Source organism: Humulus lupulus, chromosome 8 (assembly GCF_963169125.1).
Source record: "Humulus lupulus chromosome 8, drHumLupu1.1, whole genome shotgun sequence".
Taxonomy (NCBI): Eukaryota; Viridiplantae; Streptophyta; class Magnoliopsida; order Rosales; family Cannabaceae; genus Humulus; species Humulus lupulus.
Genome location: NC_084800.1, coordinates 132365376 through 132391517, shown reverse-complemented (window position 1 = coordinate 132391517; position 26142 = coordinate 132365376). Strand labels below are relative to the sequence as shown.

At 37.5% G+C, this 26142-nt stretch overlaps 1 protein-coding gene across 1 annotated transcript; it reads right to left on the bottom strand.

Annotated features, from left to right (window-relative positions):
• Nucleotides 1-4004: 4004 nt before the first annotated feature.
• Nucleotides 4005-5120, bottom strand: LOC133796077 (uncharacterized). The gene has a single exon (XM_062233558.1). The coding sequence runs from the start codon at nucleotides 5118-5120 to the stop codon at nucleotides 4005-4007; it is 1116 nt and encodes a 371-aa protein (XP_062089542.1).
• Between the last annotated feature and the right edge of the window lie 21022 nt (nucleotides 5121-26142).

Sequence of the window (26142 nt, the reverse complement as noted above, 5' to 3'; positions counted from 1 at the left end):
ATTCAATTTATTTATTTATGAAAAAAATGTCTACTACATATGCTTTCAGGGCACAATTCCCAACACTCCTTTGTCTTGGCCTTCCTGGCCCACTTTGCGGACCCCGTGGCAGCAGAGCCTGTCTTCCTCTTATTTGCCGCACCTCCTTCCAAAGGCTCCTGGTCCAAGTTTATGTTTTGGAGAGGAGCAGGATGAGATAGATGTTGCTTGACAGGTGCCATAGGGGCCGAGGCAACAACTTGAACTCCTTCTGAAGCCTCCGTGGCCGGTTCTGAGTCCCTGAGTATCAGTCCCTTGAGATCTTCTTCTTGGTCAGGCCCTTGGCGGCCTTCTTCGTTGATGCCTTGGCCGCAGCAACCCTAGACACAGTAGCCCTGGCCCCAATAAGCTCCTTCATCTTGGCCACGTGATTAGACATGTCCGGTTCACTTGAAATAAGAATAAAATATGGATTAGTAACGAAAAGGGAAGGATAGGCAAATATAAAAGAGACACGCAAGTCTAATTCCTTCAAGATAGACCCTTATCTATGGAATGGGCCTGACTTAACTCTCCTAGGGCAAAAGCATGAATTTGATCCCCCATGTCATTTGGGTCCAAAAAGCTACCATATTGAAGGAACCAGTTTGAATGCATGAGGGTCAATGTGTCCACATCAATGGGGTAAGGAAGCCCCGCGTTGCTAACAATCCCGGTCAAATAATCCTGGCACCATTTCCTATTCCTAACAAAGCCCTCAGTATGAGGGGCATAAGTTAAAATTGGAGGTGTTTTACGTTGCCCCGAGATGCTGGCCCCGGGAGCTCCAGAGTTGGGTTGCCTCCCCTCGAGCAAGGAATCCAACTCCTTCGATTCGACCCGCTCCACAAGGCGTGCACACTCCTTCTTCAACCTATCTACGTCTACCTTGAGCGCGGCCTCCACTGCCTCAATGTGAATAAGGGCCAGTTCTTCCCTCAGGGAAGAGTCCCTCTCACATTGCCAACCCCGGAGGTCAGGGGTGTCTATCAACTAATGGGAGGCAGTCTATTCAGTCAAAGATTCTTTGTCTTCACAAACCCCCCCCCCCCCCCCCCACCTCCAGATCTTTCGCATTGGTGGTGGCATATATCTTCTTCCGGTCCAAGATAAACTTGGTTAGCCGGGTTTAGGCATATGAACTTGATCACGGGAACGTGAGTATCCGATAAATAAAACAAAGGATGAGACAAAGAACGGGGAAGGATAACTTACCCACACATTGAAAGTCCAGCACCAAAGTGGGTTTCTTCTCCAGAAGGAACTCGGATGTCATAACCAATAGTGTCTGACATGTCCGGGATGTTTCCACGAGTTGTATGGAGCTGGACTGACACCACGACCATTTAACTGATAAAACTCATCCCACGTTCTATCCTTGGAGTTCAGCTGCGGCTCCAACCGATAGTAGTACAACACCTCCGTAGGGGTGGGCTCTGAGTTCTCCTTCCAGGTGCAAAATACAGGAACTAAAAGCTAAATATCGTAGTGAAAGGAAACTAATTCACCTGGATGGTTTTGAGGCGTCCGGGTTCGATGACTCAGAGCAATCCAGCCCGCTCCATCGATCAATTTATCTATGGAATGAAGTCACCTAGAAAGTTCCCTATTGATCATAACTACCACTACCTAGAATCACCCTACACAATGGTCGCGGCCCAATGGCCACATGGTCTTGGAAACAACGTGGTAACAAAAATAATGAAGGAAAATAAGGGATTGACCAGAAAACTTACTAAATAGACGTGGATCTGGGATTTGTTGATGTACGAGCGACAATGTCTATAGGAATTTAGCCTTGAACTTAAGGAGATGATACAACAGTTCGTCGATATTCTCAGAAGGGTCGTCCAGGACAAAGCTATCTTCTTGATGAACGAAGGAAGGCTTCATCAAAAAGAGGTGGGCTCGAAAATGCAACAACCGTCGGAGAAGTTCGTTTGCAATTTCAGACATTCAAAGTTGTTGTTCTCTGGTTTGAGGATTTTAATCAGTAAAAGTGTGGAAGGGAATATTGAGGTATTTATAGGAAGAAAAGCTCATGTTCAATTCAACGGTCCACATGGAATGCCCCAAAAAAAATCCACATCTGATAGTTCTAGATGGCCCAGGTGCATTAACTAGCCCAATCAAGTGCTAAATTGTGGATTCATCAATCCATGATTCGCGCCTCTCTCATTCAACGGTCCACATTAAAAATCTGAAGACAATCCTCATCCGACGGTGCTACACAATGCAGAAAAATTAAACATCCCACTCGAGTGCTAAAAGCACCTTTTCGTATAGACGAGACGCTTCGAGAAATTCGCTGATATCCATCAGTCACCTAGAACATCAAAATATTTTCCCCAGATTATTTGGGTGCGAGTGGCACAAACATAGCATATACTTGGAGACACATGCCTAGGTTAGTGGGACCAGTTAGCCTCAACCTAAATGAACATGGACTTAGGTAAACGAACATGGGTCTTGATTAATGAACTTGGACATCGATAAATGAACCAGAACTTAGGTAAATAAATCGAGAGACAAGTAATTGATCAGGGATGAAGAAGGCAAGTCCTCACCGCACAAACACAGATAAAGACTTCAAGGTAAATCTTATCCATATTTTCCACCTTGAACACGTGGCACGACCAAACGAGTTTCATGGGCTTTTGGGAGAGGCTCGAGCCCAACCAGTGCCTAAAAAACAATGGGCAACCAAATCCTATCAGCTCGGACCATGCCGAGCCCAATAACTAGCGAGTAGCGCGAGCATAGTAAGGGGACAAAAAATAGATGTAGACCGGAACCACCTTCCCAAGCACACCCAATCTCTGTCCTCCGAGATTTAGATTATGGTGGCAGACGGTCCATTCTACGAGACAGATCCCATCATGTGGGATCCAGATGAAGTCTACGGGTCCATCCCTGACATTCTAATTAACCATCAGGATGTCCTTCGATCCATCACTGCTAGCAGATGTCTGTCTTGGTAAATGAACCCGGGTCTTGGTCAATGAACCTGGACATTGGTAAATGAACCCGGACCATAAGTCCAGGTGCAGCAAGCCAAGTTCTTCCCATAGATGATGTGTCCCTGAGAAATCTGACAGTTGGTCTCCCTAACTAACCTGGAGAATGGGGTATGCCAAAACGTACGATGTTCCTAGGAAACGATACTACCACTACTCTGACAGATTATGTCCCAGGATCCCCCTGGCAGCCCACGCGGACCATTCTGCACTAACAGACAAAGGGCAGTTGTAAGGCTCTACTACGCTTAAACCGGCCAAGTGGGCCTAGATTAATGACATGTTTACATGTTACACTCTTGTATTATAGCTCTGTTATAGAGCACTTATGATTATATCCTTATTGGGCCTGAATTAGTCCGGCTCAAGTCACATGACTGCCTATAAATAGGGTCATTTGTGCACTGTAGCAAGGATCTAATTTTCTCTTGTATACAAAAACACTGATGAACTTGCATAAAACCTCGATTGTTAAACTCTCTAAAGCTTAATACTAGTGACTCGTGGACTAAAGCTCATTAACGCCCCAACCACCTAAAAATCGTGATCTTTTTCATTTATTTGCCTTTCTTACTAGCTCTTATTTCTTTTTCTTTTTTTTTTTATGGAAAAATGAATATATTGCAACCAAACAGCAAGAATACAAGCCAGGCTCAAAGAGCCAAACAAATACAATTACATCTGAACAACAACCTCAAAAAATGCCACCTCACTAGCCTTAACTTTCAGCTTAGGAAACCTGGCTAGTCTAGACCTTAAACTGAACTTAATCAACTGAATAACATGACCAATTGCCAAAGATCTCAACTCAAACACACAGAGGTTTCTATTTCTCCAGATCATGTACACAGAAGCTGCCAAGGCAGCAGCAAAAATCTGATGCTTCAGACTTTTCGGTTTCCCACACATCCAGGTACACCAACGCTCATAAGAATTCGGCCATAAATCCCTACCCAACCAGTCCACCATTTAAGCCCTGAGCTGTTGAGAAAAGGGACAAACAAAAAACAAATGAGCATGAGATTCCTGCTCCATTTCACAAACAGGACACAGCAAAGAAGGCATCTCCAAGTTACAGTAATGCAGCTTGTCCCGAGTAAGGAGATGACCAAGACAAGCTTGCCAAAGGATGAACCTATGCTTAGGGACAGCCAAAGAGCACCAAACCACATTTGCAAACTCAACTCTTTCCCTGTTGAGTAATCTGTAATACAACAATTTCAAACAGAGTTTATCCTTCTTAACAGCCGCAGCTAAACTGTTAGTAGAGAAAATAGATCTCAATTTCACTAATCTCCTCCAATACCAACTAACATCCTGAGGAATAGAATAGGACCAGAAATCCTGACCCTTCAGATAGATTGAGTCCACCCATTTCACCCATAGGATGTCTTGCTTACTAGAAACAGCCCACACGAACTTAGCAAGGAGAACTGTGTTCCAAGAGCAACCCTCCTTAAAGCCAAGACCACCCATACACTTCGGAAGACAAACTTGGCTCCAAGCAGTGAAGTGTAATTTACTGCGATTAGCATTGCCATCTTTAACTCCCCAAAGAAAATTTCTACACAAATGATCTATCTCCTTAGTGACACTCTTAGGGAGCATAAAAATGCTCATCCAAAAAGACCTCAAACTCAAAAGCACTGTATTAACCAGTTGAGCCCTCCCTGCAAACGAGAGATGACGGCTAGCCCAAGTATGAAGTTTCTGCTGAATCTTAGTAATGATGATAGCACAATCTCCAGCCTTCCACTTAGTTGTTCGAAGTGGAACACCTAAATATTTGAGAGGAAAATTCCCTTCAGTGAACCGAAGCCTCTCAAGCAATTGATGAGTCTCTCTATCATCCAATCCCCCAAAATAGACCTGCGACTTTTGCAAGTTAGCAGACAAACCCGAAGCCTTGCAAAATTCAGTAAAGCTATCCCTCATTATCTGAACTGAATTAGAGATGCCCTTACAAAAAATAACCAAATCATCAGCAAAACAAAGATTGACTAGCTTAAGAGGTTTGCATTTCGGGTGGAATCTGAACCTCTTATCCAAAGAAGCTTGACATAACAGCCTAGTACAGTACTCCATAGCTAGAACAAATAACAACGGAGATATAGGGTCCCCTTTCCTTAGGCCTTTTTTGCCTCTAAACTCCCCTTGAATTCTACCATTCATTAAAGATCAAATAGGAAGGGTCCTTCAAGCACGCCATAATCCACTTGATAAAATTAATAGGAAAACAAAACTCTGAGAGAATGGCCTCCATAAAGTTCCAATCCAGCATGTCATAGGCTTTACTCAGATCAATTTTCATCACACACCTAGGGGAAGCATTTTTCCTTTTATAGCCTTTTATAATATCCTGAAGTATAAGGATATTATGCGCCAACAATCTATTTTTGAGAAACGCTCCTTGGTTTTGATGGACTAAACTAGGAAGCACTGAAGCCAATCTACCACAGAGCATTTTTGAAATACACTTGTAGATAGCATTGCAACAAGTTATAGGCCTATAATCTGCTGCCTTAGCTGGGGTCTCAATCTTAGGAACCAAGCAAATGGTAGCCATATTAACCTCCTCGGGCAGGACACCACTCTCAAAGAAGTCAAAAATAGCCTCTGAAACTTCAGCTTCTAAACTGCCCCACATAGCTTTAAAAAAGCCAGAACCAAACCCATCCGGCCCCGGACTTTTTATAGAACTAATGCTGAACAAGGCATCCTTCACTTCCTTTTTAGTAAACGGTCTAACTAATTTAATCTGCTGCTCCAAGGATAAACGATGACCAAGTCTAAAACAGGAGGTCTGAATAGGAATTGAAACATTACTGTTGCTACCCATAATTTTTTGAAAGTGAGTCACAAAATGCGCCACAACATCATCAAACTTCTCAATTAACTGACCCGATTCAGAAACCACTGAAGTTATGCAATTATTGGCTCTTATTTCTTAATATATTTATAGTTTCCGAAAAACTCAGTAAACAGTTGGATTAAAGGGTTTGATTAATAATCTAATTTATTGGAGCTTCGTATTATATGTCCATGGTCCCCAAATCACCTCTGTCCTACACTGGCAAGAGTAAGGATGTCAAAAGAAAATTTTGTAGAGAGAATGACTTAATTGCAAAGGAATTAATTTTCTAGGGCAATGAAATAATTATGTGATAGTTATGGGAAATTGATTAATTGTGAATTAATTATCTATTTAACTATATAGTTTTTATTTTGAAAAACTATATGCTAAAATAAATATTAATCTTGTTTGGATTAATATATAAAGAGAGATTATAATTATCTTATTTAGAATAAGATATTTATTTATTTAAATTTTATCTTTTAAGATAAAGTTACTTTTGAATTAACCGATGATTATTATGGGATAAATATATTGTCTTAAATATTAATTAAATAAACAAATGAGAAAATTAGGGAATACCCTAATGTGGCTCAGACCACTCACTGTATTGCACAGTGAGTGGCGCCACACAGGGATATTTCATATCCATGTGATTTGAATTTTGAATTTCAAATTATTTGTTTATTTAATTATTCTTTTTAAAATATGATTTAAATTAAATAAGGTTATAACATATCCGTTTTATTTTTAAAAAATAAAGATTAATTAAATAAGTTAATTATCTTCATAAACCTAAAAAGAAGGTTATTGTTTTAACACAGAGACTCTCTCTCAGAAACAGAAGCGATAATTTTCCTAAACCTGAAAACTATTTAATTCTTCTTCTCTCTATCAAACCTCTCTAGATCTCATGTGTTGAGTAAATCTAGAGAGTCAAAAATCAACATTTTGAATCCTACGTGCCCACACACGTCCTTGTGTGTTTGAGGATTGGTGTGGAAGATCATGGTGTCATTCTTCAAAACTTGGATAGGAATATTGTTGATTTTATACAAAAGATTCAATGACACTTGATAGGCTACAAGATGCAGTCTCTAATATGATTGTATGTGATTTAATATATATATATATTTGTGTGTTTACCCAAAAACGACCCCTGATGACATGGCAGGATTGACCTACACATGGCAGCTTTAGGTGGATGCTACCTAATCAACCCTCGACTAGAAAGTTGGTGATTTGTCAAGCGTCATACTTATATGCGACCAGCCTGATCGCATACTTCCTTTATTTGTGAAAATCTATAATTATGCATTAATTGTAGTTTCTTTGATTACCTAGATATGCAAGTCTTAATGGTAATTAAGGCCCGTCGGCCCGTGTAATCTTCTTCAGCCTATAAATAAGAATCAAAGGGCTTAAGGATAGGGACTTTTAAACTTTTGGTCTTTGTACTCGGAGAGAAAAATAGATTGTGATTATTCACTGAAGTTGTAATCTTCCCAAGGCTGGTGAAACTCGTGAACCCTAGTTCATTGATCACAGTATTGGAATTCTACATCAATAAGAACACTAAGTGGACGTAGGTCATTACCGTCCAATTGGGGCCGAACCACTATAAATCATTTGTGTTACTTATTTTTCCATTTGATTTTTCTTCTTGATTTCATCTCATTTCATATTGTTTATCTGACTCTGTGTCGTTGACTAATTTGAGGGTCAACATTTTGGTGCTTTCATTGAGAGCTGAACTCAAGACTTCAAGAAAATCAAATGGCTAAAACATCCAGGAAGACGGGGCAGACTTCTGGCGCCGCATCCACTCAGCCTCCTCAACCAAATGTGGCTGAAGATGAACCACAGTTGGATTTTGAACAGGAGGAAATGGATTTTGAAACCTTGAGGACAACACTGAGTGTGTTGCAAGAGGAGTTGGCCAATCTTAGGGCCAATCAAGAGAATGCGACTGAGACATTGGCGTTGCAGCAGAGGGAAATCGAGCGTCAACGTCAAGAATTGAATGAGCGGCAGGCGGACATGGATTGCCGGCAGCGAGATGCCACTGCCACCCTAGAAGCAGCCATCCAATTGGCTCGGGGACAAGCTGCGCCGAATTCTCAACCAGATCAGCCACCAAGTGCACCACAACAACAGGCCCCAAACCCAAGTCCTCCACTTCAGCCGGCAAGCCCTCAAAGGCCGGAGCAACCACATGCTGCTCAACAAGATATCCCATATCAAGATCCTGAGCAACAGCCACCTTCTTGTGCTGGTCGAGATAATCCCCGGTGTCAAAGGAAGAATAGGGCCGGGTAGGCTCCCCGAAGCCCTAGACGCCCAACGGCTGAGGAAAAAAATCCACCGAGCAGGGGGCAGCATCCTTCTGCTAACAGAAGACACGTCGAGTTAGGCTCTGCGGTCAGGGGACCCCCACGACATACTAATGCCCGGGGACCCACCGACCAATGTAGGCCTCCCCCTGACGCTTGAGAGATGCCAGCTAGAGGAGGAATATTGCGACCAGCCAGTCGCGCTATAGTCGGTCGCATTTCAGGGACAGTCATGATTATGATGAAGCTGATTCCGGCAGAGGGAATGTTGGTCGAGGTCAAGGAGAAAGAGGTGGGGAAAGGAATCCCCCACCAAGAGAAAATAGGCCTACAAGCTATTACGCTGGGGGGTGGCCTAGGCAGCCTAATGTCTTTGATCGGTTGGGCACTAGTGAGCAAAGATGCAGAGATGATGACCTAAGGGATGTGCTCAATGACAGGCGCGAGAGGCATGATGAGTATGCTCCCCCAGCACCAGTCGCCCCAGCGATCCCAGACACTGTGCAGGCCCAGATCGATGCATTAAACCAGGCTATCTAGCAGCTGGTAGGGAGCCAGACATCCCACATCAAGTATGATTAGAGAAGAGGCACTCCTTTCATACAGAGAATAACAAATTCAAGATGCCAGTACTGCCCAATTTCGATGGATATGGGGACCCGATATCTCACTTGAACAACTTCGAGATACAGATGGACATCCAGAAGGTGTCGAATGATGCTCACTGTAGGATATTTCTGGCCACACTATCTGACACCGCTTAAGAGTGGTTTTTTAAATTCCCAACTACTAGCATAATATCATGGGAAATGTTCGTGAATGAATTTTACAGGTAATTCTATGTTGGTCGTGTTCACCTGACTGAGCCAACCAGCTGGTCGAGATACTGCCAGAAGGAGGGAGAGTCCTTAAAGGAGTATGTCCAGCATTTTATGCGAGCTACAACTGGAGCTAAAACAGTTGGTGATAAAGGGAAAATGATGGCCCTTACTACTGGGGTGAGGCACCATTCCCCCCTCTAGAACAATTTAAGGAAGAATGGGGTAAAAAGTACCCAGGAATTCCTTGATTGAGCAGACCGGTACATAAAGCTCGAAGATGCGATTGCCAATGAAGGGAAATCACCTATGAAAGACAAGAGATCAAAGGAAGACCCCGCTAAAGACGCCAACGTGTCGAATAAACCCATTAGCAACGACAAAGGCAATGGGAACGGTAAAAATGGTGGAAAGAGGGAAATAATGAGTCTTCGACGTCCGAGAATAAGCACCCTAAGGGCAACAGATACGAGCCAAGATTCACAAATTATACGACCCTTGTCGAAAGCAGAGCGGAGGTGTACTAGGCGACCAACTCCAATGTCCCTTACAAGCGACCATCGCCTATAAGAAAGGATATCTCCAAGAGAGATACAACAAAGTTTTGTCGTTTCCACAATGACTATGGTCATGACACTAATGAGTGTAACCAGCCAAAAGATGAGATTGAGTTCCTTATTAGACAAGGACACCTAAGGAGATACATACGAGCCATGGGAGGTTCTCAGTAAAAGGCTCAAGGAGGCAACGAGCAGGCGCCTGTACGCCAGCGCTCGCCACCTTTACAACCAGCTCCTGTGGTAGGTACATTGTTAACCATCTGTGGCGGCCCGCACCTTGCAGGAGATAGTGGGAAGGCAAGGGAGCGATACACTCAGACCTTATGCCACGACCAGAACATCGAGATGCTGAATGTGGAGGAGCGAACTCCCAAAACAGCTCGAACAGAGGAAGAGCTAATAACTTTCTCTTAGCTTGACTCTCAGCATGTCCGATTTCCTCATTCAGACCCTCTGGTCGTGGATGTTTAGATAGCCAACATGATGGTCAAAAGGGTGTTAGTTGACATAGGGAGCTCAGTAAATATCTTGTACAAGTCTTCATTGGAGAGAATGAGGTTGTCATTGAAAGACCTAGAGCCATGCAACCAAACATTTATGGTTTTTTTGGCGAGGGGCTTGCGCCAACGGGGTCGAATAGGCTTCCGATTACAGCAAGAATTACGCCTGTGAACAGGACATTACTCACTACTTTTATAGTAGTTGATTGTCCTTCCGCATACAATGCTGTAATTGGAAGACCTATTATGGTCGACCTGCGAGCTGTAACCTCGGTTTGGCACCTTGCCATGAAATTCCCAACTGATGCAGGGGTAGGATGCATGTTGGGAAATCAACAAGAAGCGAGGGAATGCTATAATTCCTCAATTACTAGGGAAAAGAGAGGTGGATCGAAGGAAGTTGCCGGAAAAGAGCTGCAATTGGCTGATGAAATACAAGCCCAATCAGGTGAGCGCGTCACCAAATAGGGTGTTTCCCAAAGTGAGGATAGGGATTTAGATCCTCGCTTTGGGGATTTTGATGAAGAAATTGGACCATTAGAGGACCTCAAAGAGGTCCAACTCGATGAGGTAGATCCAACCAGGGTTGTGACAGTCGGTAAAAACTTAGAGACAACAATAAAGCAAAAGCTGGTGGAATTTTTTAAGAAAAAACAGGAAGTTTTTGCCTGGTCGCATAAAGACATGGTTGGAATTGACCCAACATTTATCAGCCATGTCCTGAACATAGATAATAGCTTTCCATCGGTGCAACAGAAAAGAAGGTTGCTCTACAAAAACAGATCAAAGGCTCTAAAAGACAAAGTCGAAAAGCTAAAGGAGAATGGATTCATCAGGGTAGCATTTTATCCATCTTGGGTCTCTAATCCCGTACTAGTATCCAAGCCAAATGGCAAATGGAGAACATGCGTGGATTTCACAGACCTTAATAAAGCCTGCCCAAAAGATTATTTCCCGCTCCCAAGGATCGACTAGCTGGTCGATCCCACTTCAGGGCATGAGATCCTATCATTCATGGATGCATACTTTGGGTACAATCAGATCAGCATGCACCCACCTGATGAGGATCACACTAGCTTTTGGACTGATACAAGGCTTTACTGTTACAAAGTAATGCCCTTCAGTTTGAAAAACACTGGTGTGACTTACCAACAATTAGTCAATCACATGTTCAAAGAGCTGATTGGTACAAACATGGAAGTATATGTTGATGACATGCTGGTTAAGTCGAGAAAGGCAGAAGAACACATAGGGGACCTGAAATGTCATCTGATATAATTATGCATTAATTGTAGTTTCTTTTATTACCTAGATATGCAAGTCTTAATGGTAATTAAGGTCCGTCGGCCCATGTAATCTTCTTGAGCCTATAAATAAGAATCAAAGGGCTCAAGGAGAGGGACTTTTGAACTTTTGGTCTTTGTACTCGGAGAGAAAAATAGAGTGTGATGATTCACTGATGTTGTAATCTTCCCAAGGCTGGTGAAACTCGTGAACCCTAGTTCATTGATCACAGTATTGGAATTCTACATCAATAAGAACACTAAGTGGACGTAGGTCATTACCATCCAATTGGGGTCGAACCACTATAAACCATTTGTGTTACTTATTTTTCCATTTGATTTTTCTTCTTGATTTCATCTAATTTCATATCGTTTATCTGACTCCGTGTCGTTGACTAATTTGAGGGCCAACAACGTGTGTGTGTGTGTGTGTGTGTGTGTGTGTGTGTGTGTGTATGATCTTAGCTAGTATTAATAATTATTAAAAAGGGTTCATTCCCCGCTGCATATTTTATTTTCTCTTTTAATACCAACAATTATAACATTTAAAATTTGAACGAATCTAATTTAGGTCTGACCCTGGGTCACATGCCAGTCACTATGGAAGCACTGTGTCTTGCATGTAACATTGTTGTGCTTCACAAATTTTTTCTCATTTATTTATTTAATTAATAAGATAAAATAATTTATGCATTAAAATAATTTATTATTTCACAAATACATAAAATATCTATTAATTCAAAATTAACTTTATCTTATAAAATATAAATAATTTATTTTCATATAGTAAACTAATATCATACTCTCTTAATATCAATTAATCTAAAATCAGGTAATATGGTTTTCAATTAATATATAGTTTTTAAAAAAAGCATATTAGTTAAATTAATTAATTATCACATAATTACATCTTTGTCGTTAATTTCTTGCCATTTTAATCATTTCTCAATTTATGTTGTCAATATCACCCACACCCTAGACAAAATAGTAAAGAGATGATTTGGGGACCATAAACTTATAATACTATGCTCTAATAAATCATACTATTAATTAAACTCTTTAATTAAATAATATTATTTATTAACCCAATTATTACTCCACTATAAATATGAAATTGAACTTTTATGAGTTATAGAATTATATTTACATTATTTCATGTAGTCCATTGATATAATAACTTCATGTCGTTTTGTCCTCCAATTTATTGGTTCTTTAATTAGAGTTGGTCAATATTACTATTTTACCCTTCTAATTACCTCTTGTTCTTTAAGTACCATTAATTCACTAGTAAATAGTTAATTTATAATCATATTATAAATTTGAGCTCAATAACTATTCAGTTCCAGAATTAACCCTTAAGGGAATCAATATTTGATTCTATTAGGAATGTTTGGATTCCAAAAATTGTAAGATCATGTTCCCAACCATTCATGATATTGAATCTCCAAAATAAAAGCCACCAGTCTCATTATTCTAAGAGACCTTCACGAGTGAATCAATGTAGAGTCCAAGAACTTTACTTAGCTAGTTAGATAGTAGTATTATAGTAATTATAGTATTATCTTTATGACTGTGGATTTTTGGTTCAGACCGAGAATTATTTAGACACTCATAGTAGTACTTGTAGACTTTCTAAGTTTAATCTATAGTTTAAGAATATTAATGTTAACCTAAGGTTTGATTAATATGGCTGATATTGAGGATAATATTTATTATACTATAAGGTTTAGATAAGAACCAATAGGATTTTAAGCACATGTTATGTATGGGTGATTAAGGATTAAGTATTTAGAGGATTAAAATTAATAAGGGTAAAATTTGAATGCTCTAAGGTCAGTCAGCAGCTTTGAATACGTTTGAGGGCTTAGTCAAGGCTGTTTACTCAATTTGAATTAAGCTAAAAATGTGTAATTTCGTGTTTAAATAATCAGCGTATGCCGATATATCGCAGCTATAGGGGGCGATATATCGCAGCACGTAGATATGGAAAACACGAAACGATGCACGTTTGCCTCGGGCATAATGGTCCAGACGATATATCGCCTATAGGGGGCGATATATCGCCTCCTTCACCATATTTTGAATGATTTTGAAATCATTTTCCATTCAACCCTTCAACCTCTTGATAAGTCCAGCACCTTTCTGAACGAGTCTTCAGCCTCTGCTGAACGATAATTCAAATTATTTTCACTTAATAAGCCATTATTTTTATTCAAGTTAAATTAAGATCCTTTCATTCCTAAACTCTATAAATAGGACCTAGTACCCAGCCATTATTCATCTTTTGCTCTAAGTTCAGAGGCTGCAAGTTGCTAGGTGAGTGTGAGAGTGTAAACACTTGGGTGGGGAAATCATAAGCTTGATCATCATAAGCTTATCAAACACTTGGGAAAGTAAGGATTTATAGTATTTCGGTTCGAGGTTTAGATTGGTCTTACAAGTCTTCAAGGTAACCCAAACTCTAGTTCGTTTCTGTACTTTTCTTTAAAAGTTCTCATAGTCTTCTACTCAGCCTTCTAACCTTATTCTTTATTTTGGTTAGGAAATCTAAGTTCTTGAGCAAGGTTTTGGTAAGTATTTTCTCAATGGTTTAGTCCTTCCATTCCTTTCATTTCTCTTCTTCTCTATATTCACTCTTTTTCAAATGGTTCTTAGGAGTGTTCCAAAGTCCCACCTCTGTCCTCTTATCCTGGTATTTTTTTGGTAAGGAAAATAGGATAGAATTCATATGTTATATGTTTTATATGTGTTATCTTATGTTTTTATGTTATGAAATGTGTTATGATATGTATGTATGTAGGCTTGGGCATATGACCCATATGACTAACAAGCCCCAAACAGATTATGGGCATATGACCTACTTAGCTAGTAGGACCCCACTAATCTAATGGGCATATGACTTGTTTAGTCTATGGGACCCCAAGTAATAATGGCCATTATAGTATGTGTATGATATAAGTGATATGTTATGTTTTTTTTTATGTTTCTTATGAAATTTATGTATATGAACTATGTGGTAGATTTTCCTTGCTGGGCATTAGGCTCATTCCTTTTTGTTTATATGTGCAGGGAAATAGCTATAGTGGCGGGTAAGATTCGTGGATGCTTGGGGAATGTGTATCGGTGATGAATGGATTCAAGGAGTCGAGAGTTCGATTTCGAGGATGTAGTCTTTTATTTATGGTTTATGTGTATTTTTCCGCACCTACTTATGTAATTTCTTTTCATTTCAATTAAGATATGTTTTCTTTTTAGAACAATGGGATCCCATATCCTGCTTTGAGTTTATGTAAGTTTAAACATTGGTTTTTACAAGTTTTTAATAAAGTATGATCTTTTTCACTTGTAAGTTCTATTAAAGATTAGGGTCTATGTATAGTTTTCGTTAATGGTCCAAAAGTATAGAGTAGTTGGGTCATTACAATCAAATGACCCAATAGACATGAACAAGAGTTCATGACTACTTAGGATTTAGACTGATCTACTTATCATTTGAAGGATCTCATGCATAATAGTTAAAATCATGGATTTTATAGTTAATACAAGAAAACATGAAACATCAAGAATATGTGCATATTGAAGTAAACATAATATATAAATTACTTACATGTTCTTGTTCATTACTATGTATTTTCAAGAATCAAAACTGCTAGAATAGTACCACAATCTTCCAAGTATTTTTCTTATCAAACCGAATTTAGTGCATGCTAGTTCTCAACATATGAGAAAGAAAACTGAGAGAGAGAGAGAGAGTGTGTGTGTGTATGACGCTTGGGGTTTATTTTTGTGGAGTTTTTACTTACCAAAAAATGTACAACCTTAATCATCACATAAGCATCTCTATTTATAGCCAAAACCTAGGGCATTAATTGATACATTAAATTATTAATTAAATAATTAAAGATGAAACAAATGATTGATATATTTTAACAAAAAATTTGCTCAAAATATCTACTCTTTGTTGCCCACTATATTGTGGGATTTGCCAAGATATTAATTTTGAATTTGTTTCCCAATTTGATTCAAATTCAAAACTATATTTATTTGCTTTAATATTAATTACTTAAATACTTGTGAAATTAACTAATTATAATTTGAACCTTGATTTCATATATTTTACTAATATTAATACTAATTAATCAATATTAATATAATTTCCTAAGCGAATAGAAAAATTCTCTCTTGAGTAGTTCTAATTAAATACTCAATCTTTCTCTCATTTCTCTACTCATGTAAATATTAATAAGGGTGTGTTTGTGTTGCATCTTAGAATTTTACTTAGCTAGATAGTAGTAGCTTGTGCTGTAGTATTTTAGTTTTCGTGGTTATTGGTTCAAGCCGAGATTTAATTGGAAACTCATAGAGATAATTATGGATTTTATAAGTTTAGCCTATAGTTTAGAAATATTAATTTTATCATAAGGTTTGATTAATATAGCTAGTCCTAGAAATATTATTTATTATAACATAAGGTTTATATAGAATAATTAAGAATGTGCACTTTCACATGTATGATTATTAAGGATTTAAGGATTTTAGGGGAATAAATTAATCAAGGATAAACCTAAGAAGTCTAGAACCTTCCCTCAACTGTTAGGATCTCGTATTACTCAGTCAAAGTTGTTTAAACAAACTTCAAGTGTGTTGAAAGTGTGAAAAACATGTGTAATATATCAGCGTAAGCCGATATATCGCGGCTATAGGGGCCTATATATCGCCTATGTTGATATGGAAAACACATCGACTTCGCACGAACGAAACCACAGAGCCTCGGGAATATGGGGGAGGCGATATATCACCTATAGGGAGCAATATATCGGCTCCACATGCATATCTTGAAAGTCTGTGGAATCTGAGCTAGAAACAGCCCTCAACAACTTGGACTTGCTCTTGAATGATTTTGACCGAGTTCTGGGCATCTGTTGAGCATAAATTTCAATTTCTATTCAATTATTTATTCATTTTAAAAGGAGTTAGTTTTACTCCTTGAACTCTATAAATAGGAATCTTCACTCAGCCATTTGCATTATCATTCAAGCACTTCTCAGAGCCTCCAAGCTACTAATTTTGTTCTAGAGAGAAACACTAGGGTTTTGGGGTTAAAAGCTTTCAAATCTAAGCTTTTTAAACACTTGGGAGTAAGCTAGAGTGTGATTTTGGTACTTAGGTGTAGATCGAAGTTCTAAGCTATCTAAGGTACTTTTATCCTCGGGTTTAGTTCATTATAGCTCCTCTTATTCCTTTCATTTTCTTCCAAATCCTAACTTGTTATAAGGGCTTTTGGTTAGGTGTTTGATTTTCTTGAAACTTAAGGTTTTTGGTAAGTTCTTATGTTGATGGTTTAGATATTCTTTTCATCTTCTTTTTTCTTTAGGAAACTTATGATTTTACTGTTTGGTTTTAGGAGTTTCTAATCCTGCACTTGTCTCCAATACCCCAATTTTTGGTAAGGAAAATAAGTTAGATTTTATGTGTTATGTATACGTTTTATGTTTGTAGTCACTTGGGAAATATGGTTGCTTAGACATCAAATAAGCAAATCCTGAGATTTTTATCATTATCGTAGACTGTAGTTGTGTTTAAACCTACCTCTAAATAGTAGCAAGACGACCTCGATGGTTTCTATCACATACTACGGTAATGAGTAAATGGCCATTAATTTGTAGTCTTATGCTTTACGATTTATGTTTTTTATGTCATGATTTATGATATGCTTTAGTAGTTTTTCCTTATTGGGCATGAGGCTCATTCCTTTTTATTTATATTGTGCAAGTAAATGAGCATGGAAGGAAGGACGGATCCATGGCGGCTTTGGCATGTGTATTTGGAGAGGACTAAATGAATGGATTGATGGGAACGATCGACGATGACATTTATGTTTTGAGTCTTTTTAATTATCTATTTATGATTTTTTCGTATTTAGTATTTGAACGATTAAAATAACGGTTTAATTTTCTTTATGATTTTATGTAATAACAATGGGATCCCGTATTTTGGATTTTATAATAAAGTTCTATTATTTTATGTATGTGTTCGAAAATAATAGTTATGCCTTAGTAGTTTTAATGGTCTGATGTGTTTAAGTTAGTCGAGTCATTACAATTTGGAAGTAACTATGTAATTACTAGGGTAGTAATTACATATCCTAGTAATTACTCTATTATTTAAAATGCATGGTGTGTTTGGATGTCAAGTAGTAATTACTTATGAATTTCTAATGTCATGTTTTGCAAAATAGTTACTAATTACGTAGTAAAAGAATTTTATCTAATAAATATTATTTAAAATTGATAGTATTTAAGTAATTACATAGTGTAATTATACTCAATTCTCATAGGGGCTATGAGAATTGGATAGTGTAATTGGGACCCCTCAATTACCTCCAATTACATAGTTACAATGCAATTATATGGTCAGACAAACATCCCAATTCGAGTGATACTTCGAATTACACTCAATTCCAATTACAAGGTGGCATTCCAAATTCTCCATAAATAATGCGAAATTATTTATTCTCGTTAACCTAGTCAACATGATATTTATAATTGATAATTAAATTAACATTTTGAGGCTATTAGGTCTAATTCAATCAGAGACGACATGGAAATCATGGATCCATGAATGTAAGCTACAATAAGTTCTTGTGAGTTCATTTAACAGATAAATATCAACACAAATTATTAATTTTGAATGACTACACTATAGACTCGAAATTGAACTCTTGATTCATAGAACGTGTTTACCCATATAACAATGTGATCCATTATTATAACCATTTCTATATTGTCAATCCTCTATTGATGACTTACTAATGCGCTGGGTTTAATTTATCGTTTTACCCCTCATTTGTATTCTATCCTTAACTCCCACTAAATTCATTGTAAATAATAAATTCATGAAATAAATCACAAATATGATCGCTCAATCATTTTATAATTTGGACTAAGCTATTAAGGAAGTCATCTTTTCAGTTCTTGCACAGAAGCTATAGATTTCATATCTATGATAGATAATCGCATTCAATTACAGGGGTGTTAATTAGATCACATCCAATATTTTTAGGTCTATCGATCCTATCAAATTATCCATTGGATTTTGGATTTTTACAACCACTCTAATGCAATTAATTTTTCTCAACTGTTCTGTTCTAATCAAATTATCCAATGGATGTGTCCCCTTGCTTATGTATTTGATTGGATTGGATCTATCCAATATTTTTGAGCATTTTTTTAGCTTAAATAGTTCAAATAATTCATAATATAATAAATAGAAAGACTAATTTGTTCAAGATGATACAACACCATACAAATACAACATAAATTACAAACATAATCCTAAATTAATAAATAAATATATATTTTTAAAATATATATACAATTGGGTCGGTTTGGTTTTATTGGATTTGTGCATATATCATCCAACACCTAATTCGATCCGATCCAATAATAATTGGATAACAATTTTTGGCGGTCGGCTGTAATTGGATCGGTCGGTTCTAATTGGATTGAATGATTTTTGTACACCCTTATTCAATTATATTAGTGAATTTACAAGATGTAAGTATTGACCATATACAAGAGACAAGCTTTAACGAACAAGTCAAAATCTCAAACAATATAATTAATAGAAATATTATCACTCAGTATTGAGATTGACTTGACCAATAATCAATGTTGTGACACTAATTAGATTCAATAATAATGATACATATGTATTTATCAATAATTAGTGTTGGTCATAGTCCGATATAACAAAATACATCAAAACTTATCTACTTAACTAATGTTTTGGATAAAACATCACACCACTGTGTAAGTAGATTTTATCGTAGAATACCAAATTAGTGAAAATCCCATTGATTTAATCTTAGGACATATTCTTTTGAACATGAAATTATAATGATAATCCATTGTGACCTATTTACTATAAGAGTAACGATAATATATTTGGGATTTATAGACGTTTGTATTAATAATAATCATATAAAATATGTAAGCAATGTAAATGTGAACAAAATGATTTCTACTTGTTTTTTTTTAAATAATTCATGTTACACAAGAAATCTGATTTACAAGGCATAAAACCCAACATGATCATCATATTGATATGAATTTAATCTTTCTTTCGAACGATAAGTTTATAAAAAATAATAATTCACATCGGTCTTGTAATATATAATCTAGTTATATAAAGTACATTCACTAAAATGTCAATCTATAATAGTATTTCGAATCTAGATCACATGTATTTCAAAAATACTTAATGTATTGTTGTAATAACCCTGATTTTTTTTTTGAAATTTTGTGAAATTAAATTAAATATGTGTTTTGGTGTTTTAAAATTTTAAAATAATATTTGAGAAATATTATTTTAATTAAAAGAAGTGTTAGTGGAACACTTAGAATGAAGTTTAAGACTTTGGTGCAAAATAAATATTAGGTGGGAAATATTTATTTTACTATATAATTTTGAGTAGTTTAGACTCACAAAGGGCCTTAGAATAATTATAAAAAATTATTTGGCTATCATAGAATAATTTTGGGAGTGTTTTACCCTAAAAACACGAGCTCAACTATTTAGCTCGGGGTACAACTAGAGCAAAATAAATAAAGGAGGCAAGACTTCGAAGATGTTTTCTTAACTCTGGAAAAAACAACTTGAGACTGTGTCATTGAGTCCGAAACACCTAGGATCTTCCAGATCGCTAGAAATACAAACGACAGAGATCAAGGTACCCCGCGTCCAGATCGCTTGCATCAAGCCTCAGCATTATCTAAGTCAAACCATCTTGTTCTAGTCATATCCAGCTCGAGAATGTCATCTAGCTCGGATGGGAGAATTCCTGCAGACTCGGAAGCCTAATGTATGCAATTAATGCATACAATTGCTATATACATTTATAGATTGATGTAAAATGGAAACATGCTTAATTAGGATATTTAAGTGTCCATTAACTTGGGAAGTTACTCAATATTGTTCGTTACAATTTATAGTACGGTTACCCAATATTGTCCACATAATTCCCTATAAGTACAAGTGGAGTGGATAGTAAAAGGGACCGAAATTATGTACGTAAAAGCTATGCCAAAATTTTCATAAACAATTTTCGTCTAGGGTTCCTAAACAGATCAATAATAGTGACTCGTGGACTAGGTGAATTTTAACCACCGAATCATGTAAATTGTGGGTGCTTTTATATTTCTTTAAATTTGGTTTATAAAAAGCTTAATCTCTCAATTTTGGAATTCTAATTCCTTTGTTGACGAAAAATTGCGTCAGCGGATTGGTGCTTTCATTGAGAGCATATTAAGCTTGAAATCTTGCACAATATTCAACCCAGCAACCATCATGGTGGTTACTCATTCCATGTGTGACAATTAAATGGAGTTGCTTGATGATTAGGGAGGTCATTGTATCGCCATCCCCACTGGGGAAGGTACATGCGCACAGAGCTGATCTGGAAAACAACATGTGGACGAGGATGATGCCAAAAGTTTGGCCTCATGCCCACTGAACCCCAACCCTAGGTACCTGACCGCCATTGAAATGGAGAATGCTCAGCTGAGAAGACACCTTGCCTAGGCTAATAGGCGAATAGACGAGATCATGGCTCAACTACCTCCTTCTACAACTGACGAGAATTTCAGAAAGAGACAAAGTGGGTCCCACAAATCTCGGTCCCACCGAAATAATCGACCTAATGTAAGTCGTTCCATCAGAACAACAACACAAAGCTTCATGCCTTCTGAACAAACTCCTAGTAACAACCCTCCTACTAATAACCGTAGGAATGGACAAGCGGCTCACACTCACAAGAATCATTATGGCCATGCAAGGTGAGCTGAGATTACATCGAAAAAGCCAGAAGTCCTTGTGAATCCACCAGTGCCTCAGCCAACCGCTTAGGTACCTTGTCATAACTCTATGTTGCCACCAACTCAGGAAATCAGAGTAGATAATAGGCACGCCCATCTAGTCCATCAAGATGGGACACGGATTGCTTCACCAATAAGCCATCCTCCCTCACTTATTCGTCATCCAACACAACCACTGCCATAGAGGAGTGTTCCAGGGCGTGTGAATGAATGGAGACATTCTATACCTGCAGAAGACACACATGCCCCATGATCTCGTGATAATAATCCAGCTCCTTGACCTCAACCTTAATCAGTTTTCAGATTTTGTTTAAATAATAATATTTTAATCATATTACAATATCTCATTATTTATTTAATATTTAAATAACTAAAATTGTGGAACTAAGAAACTGGCATGAGCTTCTTATGCGTGTAGCACAGTGACTGTGTACTATGCTACACGTGTACCACATGCCAAGGAAGGCATGTGATTTTTTCCCAATTTTTATTATTATTTAAATACGAAAAATCCCAAAAATAAATTAATTCAAAATTAATTATATTTTTGTTAAATCAAATAATTAATTAATTCTCAATTAATTAATTACACATAATTGTACAATAATTATGTTTGGTGCATAGAAAAATATTTTACTTATCAAATAAGTCCTTTTTGCCCATTTTTGTATTTACCTTTGTCAGTGTTTGTTTGAGCCATTTCGGGGACCATAGACCTATAACATTAAGCTCCAATAAATTGAAACTAAATAATTAAACTCTTTAATCATTATAGTTAATTTATTAATTCTGATATTTCTCCACTATAAATTCATAATTGAACTCTTTATGTTATAGATATACTTTTACAGAAATCTTATTTTAAGTCGTCCATTGATATAACCATCTTACAATAATTCAACCCTCTAATTAATTAGTTCATAAATTAGAATAGGAGAATTATCATTTTACCTTTCTAATTTACTTCTTATTCCTTAAGTACCATTAATTCACTAGTGAATAATTAATCTATAATCTAATTATAGATTTGAGCTCATAATCATTCAGTTCCAGAATTAACCCTTAAGGGAACCAATATACAATCCATTAGGAAAGATTAGATTCCGTATTGTTGATACGTGTTCCCAGCCACCCATGATATTAAATCTCCAAAACAAAAGTCATTAGCCTCATTCTATGAAGAGACCTTAACAAATGAATCAAAATATTTAATAAACATGAACATGAGTTCATGAACACTCAGGATTTAGGTTGATCTATAAATGATCATCAGTTATGATATAAATTACAAGTCTTTATTATTAAATGGTTTTTGTATAAAGACTTTTATTCATATCGGTCCATGTCATATATAATCATATTATATAAAGCACATTTACCAAGATGTCTTACCACATCAATAATCCGAATCTATATTATTTGTATCATCATGATACTCAACAAACAGTACTTACAACCCCAATTAAAGAATTCCATAACTTTAATTTGTTGTTGTTGTCTATTTTTATTCATTCATGTGATCTTAATTCTCTCGTACTAATACAAGATCACATCCTCAATAATGAATATGGAATTTTCTTGATATTTACAAAATTATTCAAACAATAATTTAATAATCTAAATATAACAATGACAAACCATTGTATTTATTTATTCATGGAAATAACAAATGTCTTTTACATGCTTTCAGGACAAACTCCTAACAACCACTGATCCATTAAACCACATTGGGACCTTCAACACTGATGATGGCCCACAACGTGAGCTTCGGCCTTCAGTGTGTTCTATTCCAAGCTACGTTGACTAGACCAGCCAAGCTATGGTTCAAAAAATATAAGAAATGCTCAATCACCTCCTGGAAAAATGTGTCCTCCGAGTTCAAGAGAAAATTCTGAGCTGCCAAAGAGGTTCGAGTGCAAGCTGACTCACTGACCAACATTAAGCAACAACCCGGTGAGTCCTTGAGGGCCTATCTCAATCGTTTTACTAATGTAATGGCATGAGCTAGAGACACTGATGATAGTGCTGAGCTCATGGCCATAGCTCATGGCCTATCTAAATCATGGTAGGAGGAGATCTATCGAAGGAGCTCCAGAAGAAAGGAGTGAAAAGTGTAGATGAATTCTTGGCACGAGCTCAAGAATGGATAAATCTAGAAGAGGTTGAATCTATTGTCGCGGGAAGCAGCCAGACTCTTGTGCCCGCTGGAGTGGTGACAGATGTTGCAGTTACAGTTCAGCCCTCTACCCAAAATAACCAGGTCGAGGGCAATAAACAAAAAGGGAATGGTGAGGGCGACCAGAACGAGTCCATGAAAAATAAGCATGGTGAGAAGTACACTTCTATCTTCACCACATATACCAACCTAATAGATACAAGAGAACATATTTATCTGGCTAATTCTGCCCGTCTTCCATGGAAGAAGCCCGAGCCCATGAAACATCAAAGGGCAAAGAGAGACTGGCTAAATTCTACTAATACCACAATGATATCGGCCACAACACAGACGATTGTTGTCAGCTGAAGGATGAGATCGAGACTCTTATTTGGGCTAGACAGTTAGCCCAATACACTTAGAATAGGGTAGCTCCTTACCAGCCAGCAGGGCAGAACCCTCAGCCAGCTCCAGGTAACCAATTCAATCCATCACAAGCTCAATTAGCTCATGGAAATCATATTATCCCTCCCCCTATTGAAGGGAGGGACATATCCACCATTGTAGATGGACCTCATCTGGTAGGAACGAACAATGGAGCCCAGAAGAGATATATCCAGAAGCTAAAAACATATGACGAAACCGAGTTCATTCCAGAGCAAATGTTATCTAAACAACAGTGATTGAATAAAAAACCAATAATTTTTACGGAAGAAGACACTAGCCATGTAAAAATCCTCATAATGATCTGCTGGTGATAACTATTCAGCTTGCTAACCGGAGGATGCACAGAATACAGATGGTTAAATGGGAGCTCTGTGAATGTGTTTTTCAGGTCCACCCTTGAAAAGATGGGGTTATTTGTAGTCGATCTTAAGGTGACCTCTATGACCCTCTATGGATTTTTAAGAGAGGGAATGGAAACCATAGGAACACTCAAGCTCGTAGTGACATTGGGCAATGAGCCTTGAGTTGTCGCCAAGATGCTCGAGTTCGTGGTAATTGATTATCCAACTTTCTACAATGCAATTTCGAGTAGACCTACACTGATAGCGTTTGAAACTATAACTTTAGTTCACCACTTGACCATGAAGTTTCCATCGTCTTCGGAAATATGTGTTGTGAGGGGAGATCAGCTCGCTGCCATGGAATGCTATAACATTGCCATGAAGGAAAAATCACAACTCGGGTAGCAAGCCATGGTAATTACTAAAGAGAATGAGGAACCTCATGCAATGGTAATTGCTGGAGAGGTGGAAGAACCTCAAGAAGTTGGAAATGAGGTCGCCCAACCCAAAGAAATTGTTTAGAGGAGCTAGAGAAAATCGTTCTCAACCTAGCAGTACCTTCAAGGGTAGTAAAGGTTGGAAAAATCTTGGAACCGAAAGAAATAAGTAATTGGTTGAGTTTCTAAGAAAAAAACTTTCACGTATTTGCTTGGTCGTACAAGGATATGGTGGGAATGAGTCCAAGTGTGATGATGAATACATTAAACATGGAAAAAATGTGTTTGCGAAGGTGCAGAAACATAGGTTGTTGGGAAAAGAACGAGGAGAAGCTCTAGAGGAAGAGGTAGCTCGCTTATTGAAATGCGGGTTCATTAGGGAAGCTAAATATCTTACCTGTATTGCCATCCCATTTTGTTCCTGAAGCCAAATGAAAAGTGGAGGACCTGCATCGATTTCTCCGACCTCAACAAGGCATATCCTAAAGACTGTTTCCCATTACCGAGAATAGATCAACTAGTTGATGCCACAGCTGGCCATGAGCTCAAGTGCTTCATGGACGCGTATTCTGGATATAACCAGATCACGATGAACCCTGTGGACCAAGAGCACATCAGATTCATGACAAAACATAACATATACTGCTACAAGGTCATGCCATTCAGGCTAAAGAACGCTGGTTGTAATGCCCCAAAATCACTAATGAGGTTTAATGGTCGGATTAGAAGGCCGGGAGGGCCATAGTTAATTTATTATGCCATTAAATGATTATATGCATGATTATGAAAATTATATTATTATATGATGATAAATGCATGCATTTGGGTCTACTTTTCATTGTAAGGGTATTTTGGTAATTTGGCCCGTTGAGGGCATATTTGTATATTTTCATGCATGTTGGTGACTTATAGATGAGACCACATTATAATGTGGATTTGTTCGAGCTTTTCGACATGAGACGATATTAGAATACAAGTTAGTGGTTTGGTCATATTAGGATTAAGTACCGGGCTCGAAGTTTATAAAAGTGCAAGACTTTCTAATCAAGTCATTTTGTTATAAACATATTACTGAAACTATAGTTGAACTAGGGTTAAAAGATTTCGGTCATAAAAGTTTCATTTCATATAATCAAACATTCCTTTAAACATGGGATCCAAAAAGTAATAACGTTGAAAGACAATTTACAAAATTTCAAGATAAAAGTACAACTATTAGCCACTCTAAGGGAAAAACAGACATTTAGGCTTTTCCCGTCCTGTACCACTCCCCGGCTGTGGCGGCCGATTAGCTGACTATGTATATTCAGCCTCAAAGCTCTCCCACTCAGGACTGGTCCACTGTACCCTTGCCTTTACCTACACCATGTAGCACCCGTAAGCCAAGGCCCAGCAAGAAAACACAATAATAGAGCATAATCATCAATCAAACAGTTAGATAATTCATACAGTATAATCATATACTCAACAATCCAAAATATCCATATAATCAGGCATTCAGCAT